This window comes from Zootoca vivipara, chromosome Z1, assembly GCF_965207765.1.
Source record: "Zootoca vivipara chromosome Z1, rZooViv2.hap1.1, whole genome shotgun sequence".
Lineage (NCBI taxonomy): Eukaryota > Metazoa > Chordata > Lepidosauria > Squamata > Lacertidae > Zootoca > Zootoca vivipara.
In genome coordinates this window covers 20,223,557-20,236,477 of record NC_142583.1, presented here as the reverse complement: position 1 = coordinate 20,236,477, position 12,921 = coordinate 20,223,557, and the positions used below count along the sequence as shown (strand labels likewise).

Here is a 12,921-nt window from a genome sequence, read left to right as displayed (position 1 = left end):
TGCAACTCTGCTTGGCATGTGGCCTCAGTTTAGTTCAGGGGTTCTCTTGAATGGTGGCCAGAGTCAAGAGAGCAGAAATAAATAGCCCCTTTCAAATTTGGAAATAAGATGAGAATGTTAGTTTAGTTTACATGATTGCTAGAATCTGAACATTTGGCCATCTATGTTATTTGCTGAAACCAAATGTCCCTGGGGAAATGGTGTTTTGGTTCTAATAGCTGCTGCTAACATGTGCTGTTGACACATAGGCATAAAGCATTGAAGAGCGCAAGCCAGATGGTAGCAGTGCCAACTGCAAATGACTCAACTCTCTATCTTCTTTTCAAGGAAGGATAATACTCAGTTCTGAGACTGTCAACATTCTTGGGAAAAGAGTCTGTATACTTTGCTGAGATCCTTCAATGCTTTACACTGGAACCTGTGGCACTTTTAGTTGTTGCTGGAATACAATTACCATCATGCCTAACCAACTGACCGTGTTGATTAGGGCTGATGGGAGCTGGAGTCCAACAAAATCTAAGGAGCCACTAACTGCCCATCCTTGATATGTTTATTTATGTAAATATTATGTACTGAGCTGAATCATAGAACAATAGGATCCAGAATCAGCAGTCTCATTGGTCCGCAGGAGCCACCCAATCCAACTCCAGGTGGAAGTGAATCCGCAACCTGATTAGCCTGCAGGAGCAGCCAATCAGGCGGCTGGCAGAAGTCAATCCGCAACCTGATTGGCCTGCAGGAGCAGCCAATCAGGCTGCTGGCAGAAGTCAATCCACAAACTGATTGGCCCACAGGTGTAGCCCTGAAGTAGCCAATCACGCAAAGCCCATTGTGTAAATAATGTATATAAGCAGATGGTTTTGGGAAAAGGGCATTCTTCTCTTCTCCTTGATGACTATGAGCTGAATAAAGAGCATGAAATTCACTCTCGACTCCGAGCATATTTCAGTAGACCATAGCTATCCAAAGCTTTTTGTGACCATTCCAAAACAGGTTGCTGTATAATATACAGACAAAACAAAGGCATAAATTATTCTGTCTTTAATATACAAAGCCCAGAACAATATGGGTCCAGGATATGTTACCGCCTCTCTGAGGCCTGAGATCATCTGAAGGAGTACAGCTAGTTGCCTCCGACTTTACAGGGCCCCTTCTGGCTTCAGGTATTTAGCATTCTTGCTGCTAATTTTCAGGTACCTGTAGCAGATCTTTTTTTAGGCCAACATCCCTACAGTATTCCAATGTTTAAACCTTTTCAAGATGAAATGGTCATTGTTGCCATTGCTTTTATAGTGTTTTATGTTTTACAGCGGGAAGGTAAACTGTGGATGTGGGTGGCGCTGTTAAACCACAGAGCCTAGGGCTTGCCGATCGGAAGGTTGGCGGTTCAAATCCCTGTGACGGGGTGAGCTCCCATTACTCGGTCTCAGCTCCTGCCAACCTAGCAGTTCGAAAGCACATCAAAGTGCAAGTAGATAAATAGGTACTGCTACAGTGGGAAGGTAAACTGCGTTTCCATGTGCTGCTCTGGTTTGCCAGAAGTGGCTTAGTCATGCTGGCCACATGACCTGGAAGCTGTATGCTGGCTCCCTCGGCCAATAAACACGAGATGAGCACCGCAACCCCAGAGTTGGTCACGACTGGACCTAATAGTCAGGGGTCCCTTTACTTTTATGTTTTACTGTACTTGCATATTTTGCTGTATACCGCCTTGGTGTTTTATGTGAGCTCTAATAAAATTTCCACTAAAACTAAAATCAACATAAAACAAAACCAGCATTAAAAAGGAAGGATAACCAATGCAGATAAATGGCAAGCAAGCAATCTGGCTTTGCACTCGAGCAAAGGGTGAAGAAACAGGCCTTTATCTGGTTCCAAAAGCTCAGCAACATTTGTATCTCAGAGGGGAGAAAGTTCCAAAGCTGAAGATCATGAGCTTTGGAACTTTCTCCATTGAAAAGATTATCTTTTGTGCCACCACCATTCGAACCTCTGGGACAGATGGCATCACCAGGAGAGCTATATGCAAGCTGGTTTATAGGGGAGCAGGGATTCTCTCAAGCGAACTTAGCTGTTTAGGGCTCTGAGTACCAATACTAAAACTTTGACTCATTCTTGGCAGCATATGTAAAAGGTAAAGGTAAAGGACCCCTGGATGGTTAAGCCCAGTCAAAGGCGACTATGGGGTGTGGTGCTCGTCTCACTTTCAGACCGAGGGAGCTGGCGTTTGTCCACAGACATTGTGGACAGCATGATGAAAATGCTTCTGGCACAATGGGACACTGTGATTAGTGCCAGAGCACGAAAACACACAGAAACATTGGCAGCATATTGGTACCCAGTGCAGTCCTTTTAAAACTGATGTTATATGCTCATGGTAACAGGAGCCTAGTCACATTATTCTGTACCAGCCAAAGCTAAGTGCACCATCATCAAGGGCATCCTCACATACAGCATGTTACAGTAATCCAACCTTTAGGTTTCCAGTGTGTGGATACCAGAAACGTATACCACACATCATAAAAATAGATATCCTCTGCCTATTGAGCATATGGTTCCCCATATGCAATGCTCTTGTGTGGGTTTTTAAAAAGATTAGGTTGAGAATGGCTCAGTTGCTCAGGGAAACTCTGAATAAACAAAAAAGTTTAAGTTTACTCTTCCCTTCCCTGGAGACCATTCTTTGAAGCACCACTCCTTTCTTTTATGAGTTAAGTTTTAAAATAAAAATTGAAGATGCAGAGCTTTAAAAATGTTTAAAGGACACAAGTTCTTGAATCTAAAAACCCTTTTGCCTTTGAGCACAGGAAAAAAAAATCATAATAACCTAATTCAAAGACAAGCATAGAGAAGCTTTAGAGACAGAACAATTTTCTAAATTATATCTGGGAAAGAACAATGCAAATAACATTAAGGTCAGAAGGAAAACTCTTGCAATCTTTAACAGTTGCTGTGAATCTTGTACAGCTAAGACACTCAAGCTTTAAACTTTAGCATTTGTGCAACATTCGTGACTGAACTGGGACTCCTGTATGCCTGAATGGTGGTTTGTCAAGATCACAGAGTTACTTTTCTTGGCTACAAAAGAGCCACAGTTCAAATGCCTATTCAGCTACAACACACACACACACAATTTCTCCATGTGCGTGTTTTCTTTGTTAGATAATGAACATTTCCAGTGAAACATTTATAGGCAAGCCTGTTCTGTATTTATGTTTTGCTAGTCCTGAATGCATGGACTCATTTATTCACATCATGCCTCAGGGACAAACTGCATTCTATGTTAAACATATAGCTTGGCATTCCATTTTGTTTTGTTTTTTGAACTTTAAATAGCAGACACTTGGGATGCCCAGATAGGATAAAAAATGTGGTGAGGGCAGAAGGCTATGCTCTTTAATCCTTTGCAGTGTACCATGATATCAATGAAAATACATATCCTTGCTCAGAAGCTGCTGTTTTCATTGGGAGGGAAGTTGCCACTGGCTGTTACACAACCGGCAACTGGCCCAAGATCAAAAATAAGCTGTTGTTTGTTTTCTGATTGTCTGGTGACTCTAGCCAATAAAGGTTGTTCCCAGTGACAATCAATAATATTTGCCTTTTAGACTCATCTCTTATTGTCTACCAATAATCAAATTAAAAAGTTGAACATCAGAAGAAAATACTTTTTTAAAGCGGACCATGGGATCTAGGGCCAAGTTCTGTTAGTGGAAGCCGGATGGAGACCTGTCAATCTAATAAATTGTGTGCTTCCTTTATTCCATTGTATTTATTCATTTCCAAGATATCTGGTAGACTTGCCAAATCTCAAAATGAGGGTGGCCTTTACACAGGCAAGATTAAATGTTCTCCCACTAGCAGATCGGATGGGCCGTCATAAAAGAATTTCTAAGAAAGACAGAGTCTGTGGCTGCAACTCATTATCAATAGAAGATGCAATTCATGTGCTCCCTTTCTGTAATGAACTTAGAAACAATTTTATTCACCCACTGTTAAGAGCACAGAAGGGAAGGCCATTCCTTGGTAAAGTCCTGTTTTTTTGCTGTCTGATGCAGAGAAGTACATATCTTTCTGAATATCTAAATTTCTTGTTAAGGCTCTATAGATCTGTGCTGCAAAATTTAAAGGGCATATGAGAAATGATGTATCCTTTAAAGATAGAAATGCAAATTACTATTGTTATTGTTATCTTTTTTAATATGTGTATACAGCAATCACAAAATTAAAAGACGCCTGCTTCTTGGGAGAAAAGTGATGACAAACCTAGACAGCATCTTACAAAGCAGAGACATCACCTTGCCGACAAAGGTCCATATAGTTAAAGCTATGGTTTTCACAGTAGTGATGTATGGAAGTGAGAGTTGGACCATAAAGAAGGCTGATCGCCGAAGAATTGAAGCTTTTGAATTATGGTGCTGGAGGAGACTCTTGAGAGTCCCATGGACTGCAAGAAGATCAAACCTGTCCATTCTGAAGTAAATCAGCCCTGAGTGCTCACTGGAAGGACAGATCCTGAAGCTGAGGCTCCAATACTTTGGCCACCTCATGAGAAGAGAAGACTCCCTGGAAAAGACCCTGATGCTGGGAAAGATTGAGGGCACTAGGAGAAGGGGACGACAGAGGACGAGATGGTTGGACAGTGTTCTCGGAGTTACCAACATGAGTTTGACCAAACTGCGGGAGGCAGTGGAAGACAGGAGTGCCTGGTGTGCTCTGGTCCATGGGGTCACGAAGAGTCAGACACGACTAAACGACTAAACAACAACAAACATTTTATATGTGTATATATGTGTAAAACACAATAAACTGACTGACTGAAGCCAGTACAAAGACTGCTGCTAGCACTCATTCCAACACCTCTACCATAACTCTTTATATATTCTCTGAATACATAATCTGAACAGTTCATCACTATTCCTTTTTTGTGACGGAGTAGTGCTGCTTCCCATCTACAAAACAAAAATTATCAAAGGCCTCACAGCTGCGATCAAGTCTTATATGACAGAGACATGTGCATGAAGTTTAGTTCAATGCAACTTGATAAAAGAATGACAAATGTGTGTGTGTTGTGTTGTGTGTGTGTGTGTGAGAGAGAGAGAAACAAGGATGGACACATCAATTTCAATTTCTCTTACTTATTCCCCATCTTAAGTCCAGATCGCCCTATTTGCATATCACTTTGTGATTTTATATTTTTAAAAGTTCACATAAAAAATTGTGCTCATTTCTGTACACATTTCCCCTCACCTTTTTGTATGCAACGTGGCCTAAAATAGGAATGCTTGCAAGCAATTCCCCTTAATATACATTTGTGTATGTTATTTCTATATTATGTTCATTAATAGAATAACTTTTGTGCATACTTTCCCACTGTGGACCCCCCTACCCCCATTTTTTTCCCTTTTGGTGCTTGCGTGATGGAGAGCTTAATTGGAAAATTCATAGAAGTGCAAATTCTGAAAGATACCTGCATAACAGTATGGGAACTGTCAAAATGTGAACCAGATGAATTGCATCCCTATCTCTGGATCAACTTCAGAATTTCTTTTGGACCTTTGACCCATCACAGTCTTTTAAGGAACTCGGGGCCAAGCACCTTAAGGGGGTATAAGTAACCAGAGCAACTGTGATGCTGTAGGGGACAAAAAGTAGGCTTGGAGTACTGGTGTGATCTCCCCTTTTCAGGCAGTGTACTGCTGTATTCTGCAACATCGGCAGCTTTCTAGTAGTCATCAAGGGCAGCCGCATGTCATCTAGCCTCGAGGTGACGAAGGAATGAATGATGGTTGCGAGGTACAACTAGAACACTGCCAAAAGGCATTATATTCCCCAAGCTAGGAACACAGAGATAACTTTCTCCTTGTAGTTGCCTTTGAGTTTTGACCCCCAAATTGTGTTGCTTTTAAATTTTTCAGCAAACATGTGCAAGTCCCCACGGTTTGCATCAGTCGGCTTATATTACATCCTGTGACATGATATAACTGATGAAATATGGCAGGGCACTGGAGTGCCAAGTGTCACAAAGAGATTTTCAAAGGCTTTTCCCTCCTTCAGATACGCATTCAATAAGCACCTTACCTTGAAGTGCTTAACACAGTAAAAGAAGATGTTAGGTACTGTACTTAGTTTCGACCAGGCATGGATAACTGATGGCTTGTGGGCAGGGCCCAGTGAAATGTGAGTCAAGATGTGGTAAGACAACAACTGAAATGTTGCCCCCCCCCTTTTTTTTACTTGTAACGAAAAGTTAAACCTCCATGTTCAATTTCTACTTTAGATGCAATGAAAATGTATGGCCAAAATAAACCAGCTGGTCTTGTTAGTACAATTAACTAATTTGCGCCCCCCAAATTAGCTCAAGGGGAAACCCCAGAACAGTGTGCAGGGGGAGGTGATTCTGTTGGATAAGTAGAAATGCTTGCATTAACAAAGTGTTTGCAACAATGTGCAATTCCCTCTAAAGTACCGGTAATTATATTTTATGTGTAATGCTGAACATATGGGTTCCATAACTGTGACGCTCTTGCTGGGTGCCTTTGTTATCACAGAAATATCTATGTTGAATGTTTTGGTACTATGAAGCATGGGGCAAGTATTACGACACAACTGCATTTCATAGGATAAAATACTTGCGTAGAAGTTTGCAGATATAGTCTCTCTCCCATCCCATACTGTCCACATGGAGGATTCTGGGTTTGATTTCTAGCATTCAACAAAGCAGGAAAATCTCTCTCTCTCTCTCTCTCTCTCTCTCTCTCTCTCTCTCTCTCTCTCTCTCTCTCTGCTTGAGACCAAGAAAGCTGACTCAAGACAAGTACATTTCACATGTTTAAATATTCATTTGCACAGTTTTAAAAATAGTGAAGCAAGTTTGAACTATTTATCCTGGTCTTTGTGGATAAAGGTTTTAAAACAACAATCCACAATCAAAAAAGAGGTTTTGTGTGATAGTAAGCAAAGAGGACTGAATTATGAGTCCTGAGAGTAGAGGCCTGCAAAAGAATTTCCCTTTTCCCATGTGCTTCCCCCAAAAAATGGCTGGGGAGGGGTCAGGAGAATCCCCAGAACAGTGCATGGAGGGAAGGGGTCGTTTTATATGGGAAGCTGAAAAGCTTGCCCTGACATATCAACATAGAGAGACGTTGACTGATATGAGATAATTTGTTATAAGTTTGGATAACAATACAGGCCTCAGTGTAATTGGTCTCTGGTGCCAACTGATACAATGGAAAATCCTACAAACCACATGGTCACCTCTCCAAAATCCCTAGAAACTGTATCAGCCTAGATGTTCCTTGGCAAACTAAAGATATCCTACATAATATCTCCCAGGCCCCAGCTAGAAATAAACTTCCAATCACCCCATACAATTAACTACTTAGGGGGTAAAAAGTTTATTTTAGCAGAACAACATTCACGTATGTAACTTTACCTTTCTCCACACAGGCTATTATTTTTCATAACAGTTGCAACTTAGCTGTTTTATATTCATTTGATGAAACTTTAAACATCTGTTTTGAAAGCTTGTGTCAATTATTTGCTTAAGACCGAGCTTCAGAATATTTAGCAATCTAACTGAGATTTTTATCTGCCAGCAGGATTCTTTCAGTTTTTATATTTAGCTTTATTCTTGTATTTTTCAAGTTTCGTTTCCTTCCTTGCTAAGGCAAACATCTTGAAAATGACTGCCTCTCAAGATTTGTTTTAGATAAAAGAACCAGATATTTATTCTCCTTTGGCTTTTGAAGTCTAGCAAACAGACAAAATTAGCAGTAGTTCACTGGTCACAAGACAACCGCCAATTAGTCTGCTAAGACAAATGCTAGATTTTAAAGACTTATGCTAAAAGAGAAAGTTATAAAATATCAGCATTAGTGGCCTTTGGGGGGGGGAAGTATTTTTGGAAATACAAAAAAATGTTCACTGTTCCTTTGAACAACTGACATAGGGGAAATATTTTATTCTCAAAAACCAGCCACACTGGTCATTATCTTTGATAAATCAGGAATAGTAAAAAAGTAAGGATGCTGTGATGATCTGCCAAGTTTGATTTCCAATATGGATATAGTAGTTCCGCTGGTGCAGACAAGTATACCAGATTTTTCTGTTATCTGATTCTACTTTATTTCTGGGGTGGTGGAAATAATTGGCAACGGAATGCACAAACTCCTGTGCATGGTTATTGGGGAGGGGGAATAGATCTAGTTGGCTCTGCAATGAAGAGGTGCTTTTTGCTCAAAACTTCTAAACTACTTGTTTATTATTTACATTGCATATGCACAGAATGTTTATTGGGGTGGGGTGTATGTGAATTGTTTGTTGGTGTATTGTTATAAAGTGAAAAATTAAAAAAGAATAAAAAAATTAAAAAATGTTTTTGTGCTAGCCTGGGAACTGTGTGTACAGCTTTGTGTTCAGATGAAAGCCTCTGTAAACATACAAATAGGAGAATGTGCACATAGAGAGGAGGGAGACAAAGAAAAGGATGCAGCTGAAATCAAGCATATGAGAGATTTTTGTCGCTGGCTGGCAGTCTGCAGGCTTGGGGACATGCTCTTGCTTTTGAACATTCGTGATACTTTCAAAACTAGAACTCTTCCTTGCTCAACTTGTATGTTTGCAAATACAGACTCCATAAAAATATCTGGTATTCTCTCATATCATAAGGTAACTGAATTGGTAATGATTGTCCCCGAAAATATAATGTGAAGTGTGGAGATCACTTCGCATTATAGAGTTGTTCTATGCATTACTCTTGACTCAAATTGTAGAATTTTGGGGTGCAGCATTTCAAATTGCAGATGGGGTATCACTTTTTTCCAAAGTTAAAAAAGAGAGAGTTCCTGACATGTAGAAAACTAGAACAACAAAGGAGTAATAGCATAGCACTTTCCCCCATTTTATAGTTTACCATATTAGGGGTTTATTTTTTGTTTATTTTTTACATAGGGAAGCATTCAAAAAATGATACCCACCTTCGGTATAACGCGGTGGGTCAGCCCCTCATTCTGCATAATGTGTCAAATAGATCTTGGACAATCAGTCTCATGATTTTAGTTGTATGATTCATCTTTTCCAAGTCAAATAATAATGCAGAATATTTTAAAGTGCGCTAAACATTGCTATCTGCATTGTTTGATAATTATAGAATTTGCAGTAACAAGAGTCAGCTTGTAACGCTGGATTGAATCAGCAACCTCTTGCTTCCGGCACATTGCAATAGAACATGGGGACAAAGCATAAACTAAGGCAATATTAAATGTAACCACCACTTTTGGTTTGACAGAGTACATGCCAATGCAGTCAAAATAGTTTCTGGAAATTTTAGTGAAATGCAGCCTTTCACTGGATAATAACTGACACACTGAGGGAAAGCCATTCCTCAGTATTCCGATCCATGGAGTAGTCCTCTAGTAAGAAATAGGTTTCGACTTCAAGGTGAACTGTCTTGAAGCACTCTTTATAAAGTACTTTTAAGTATGTACCCTTAAGTCACAGAGAAATTAGAGCTGACATTTTGAGTACAGGCGACTATTAACATGCTAGGTAATGGCAGCTTTTATGACTATTGGGGGTGGGGGTGGCTTTACCTAAGTAAACCTCTCAAAATGGCAAAAGCACAATAAATTAATGCCGTATTAATGATGGCATATAAAACAGAACTGTGGGTAGAGAGTCTAATTCTACAGCAGGAGAATATCCATCTACGTTATTGCTGTGTCTGGACTTGAACAAGGCAACTCAGCGATCCGGATCTTCCACCCTCTGTTTCCCAAATAACAGAGGCAGAAAGGTAGATGCAACTCAACAACTTGCATGTTTATTTTTATTTTTTTAAAAGCAGACATAAAAACAAACTCAAGGTGAGGTTAGACCAGGTGAATGCCCCCCCCCCACTCTTTGCCAGCCTCACTTTCAAGGGCCTGAGTTGGACCTTGCATGGAAGTACATTGCTACTCAGGACTGTATCTGTTGCCACTCATCTTGCTGCTCTCTCTCTCTCTCCTGGCTTCCCAGTCAGGATGAGGTAGCAGCAGCCTATGTCCACTCTATCCCTGGCTCTGTTTTTGGGCCCAGCTGGCCACCATTTTGGTACTTTGGTGCCCACCATGTCACTCCCTAGCATGAGGCAGTGCCTATCACTCCTCAGTTTCTTGGTTTCACTGAGCTTCTTCCTCCTCAAACATTCCTGACTCCTTTCTTTGCTCCTCCCTTTTCCCTTTATGCAGTATCCACCAAGTCTACCTGCTTCCAGTTTACTCATCCTTCAGCCCTTTGACTGGTCTGCAACTACGTCTATCACAACAACTTAATATCTGCCTTAGACTTTCCTTTCCTTTGCCTCTCACAGCAGTCTAAGATAAGGATATTTCTTGAGTGCTGGTCCTTAGGTAGCCAAAACCATCCACACATGAGAGGGAGGTATCCCTGTACGGTTATACCTAGGTTTAAGTATGCCTCATTTTGAGAATTTTCAGTTTAAGTACTCCACGGACCTGTCTGGAACGGATTAATCCACTTTCCATTACTTTCAATGGGAAAGTTCGCTTCAGGTTAAGTACGCTTCACGTTAAGTACAGACTTCCGGAACCAATTACACTCATACCTCGGGTTAAGTACGCTTCAGGTTGAGTACTCCACGGACCATCTGGAAGAGATTAATCCACTTTCCATTACTTTCAATGGGAAAGTTCACTTCAGGTTAAGTACGCTTCAGTTTAAGTACTCCACAGACCATCTGGAATGAATTAATCCACTTTCCATTACTTTCAATGGGAAAGTTCGCTTCAGGTTAAGTACGCTTCAGGTTAAGTACGGACTTCCAGAACCAATTACACTCATACTTTGGGTTAAGTTCGCTTCAGGTTGAGTACTCCGCAGACCCGTCTGGAACGGATTAATCCACTTTCCATTACTTTCAATGGGAAAGTTCGCTTCAGGTTAAGTACGCTTCAGGTTAAGTACAGACTTCTGGAACCAACTGTGTTTGTAAACTGAGGTACCACTGTATAGGAAAGTTTTTAATGTTTGATGTTTTATTGTGATTTTATATTTGTTGGAAGCTGCCCAGATTGGCTGGGGCAACCCAGTCAGATGGGAGGAGTACAATTATTATTATTATTATTATTATTATTATTAGTAGTAGTAGTTTTGGGGAACCACAAAATTTGTACAAGGGCAAAAAAGATTGAGCAAAAACCCTTAGAGAGGACTCCCTCCCCAAAAAAACCACCACACCACCATATTTGGTTGCAGGTTTTATTTCCGCGCCCTTAATTCAGAACAATGTGTGGTATATCTGTTGGTATATGAACATGCATTAGAAAAATGTGCATAAATGATCAGAGCAAGTCTTCTTCCTCATTTAAAATAAACTGTGGTACGCTTATGCAAACCTTATGGACGTATCATCATCAATACCATTAGCACTTTTAAATTAAAAAAAGAAGAAGCTAGTGTAAAGAGTACCGCTGTCCTTCCCTACCTGTGACTTTCAGTCTGTCTGCTCCAATGACGATCTCTTCTTCATCAGCAGAGAAGAGCACCCTTCCATCTTCACTGGAGCTCACTTCAAATCTCTTACACTGGGCTTCTACAGCATCAGCACCTAAGGGGAGAAAACAAAGCTTTGAGGTCCTCCTTTGGGCCTGTGGATTAGCATAATAACATATTTCATTCTGGATCAATGAGAACATAGTCAAGTCAATGAAAATGTATGATATGCAGTACTCTGCATGCTACTGAAACCCCACCCACAAATATACTTTGGTGTTTGCACCATGTTGAACAGTTTGTTGGCCTGACGTAGTCGAAACAAAAAATAAAATAAAATTCCTTCCAGTAGCACCTTAGAGACCAACTAAGTTTGTCATTGGTATGAAGAAGTATATCTGAATCTGAAGAATGATATCTGAATTGGTATATCTGAAGAAGTGTGCATGCACACGAAAGCTCATACCAATGACAAACTTAGTTGGTCTCTAAGGTGCTACTGGAAGGGATTTTATTTTATTTTTTGTTTCGACTTTGTATTATAAATGTCAAGGTCCTTAAATATTCTCAGGGTCGTAATAACCTCTGAAGTGGATAACTGAAAGGTCTAAGGAAAGTTCATGAACAGACCTGGGTAAATTACAGATACTAATCTTGTTTGGTGCATACATTGACCATTTCAAGCAGCCAATTTAATAAAGACTAAAAAAAAGCAAGAAATGGGAGCCAGCGCAGTTGTTTGAAGGCTGAATCATTTTTTGCTGAGACAAAATGCTAACTGAAAACATTTTCTAAACAGCTTGGTGCTTTAAAATGTTCTTAAACATAATGAGAAAATGGAGAGGCAATGATCAATATTAGAAGGTCTGGAGGATGGAAAAGGGAAGGCCAGTAAATAAACAAACCTGTTGACATGCCAGAGGAGAAAAAAATTATTGCGAACAGTCTCAAGCAATATGCAATGTCTGGTTTAAGTCTGAATTCCTTCAAAAATTTAGTAAACTAGCAGAAGAAATGAGCAATTAGGTACTAAAATGCAAAAAATAAACCTGAATTAAAAGAAAAAGCAATTGTTAAACTTAGGAGGTGCATAAGGAAAAATAAGAGAGACAGGCTCACAGCACACAAGGTGAAATTTCTTTTCACAGCTTTATATACCAATACTGAACTCTGGAGTGGATGCAGAGTGTGTCACCCTCAATCTCATTTTGAGCCATGCCAAGAACTCCTACAAAATACCTGGATCTTAAAGGGCCCATCCCCACTTGTCCCAGCACCAGTCTTTCCTTCTGCCAGCACTCTTTCTTCCCGCTTTCCCTCAGATTATAACCAGGGGAAGGAGTGGGGAGGAGAAGGAATTTTGACAAGCGAATGCTTAAGGAGAAAAATCTACCACTGTCACAGATCCTGTTAACGAGAGCCCCT

At 40.3% G+C, this 12,921-nt stretch overlaps 1 protein-coding gene across 1 annotated transcript in view; it reads right to left on the bottom strand.

Moving 5' to 3' along the window:
• SGCZ (sarcoglycan zeta) overlaps positions 1-12,921 on the bottom strand; it is a 120,125-nt gene that overhangs the window by 31,249 nt on the left and 75,955 nt on the right. The window contains exon 3 of the mRNA XM_060278819.2: positions 11,489-11,611. Within this exon, the coding sequence (XP_060134802.2) occupies positions 11,489-11,611 (123 nt within the window). The remainder of the gene's footprint in view (positions 1-11,488; positions 11,612-12,921) is intronic.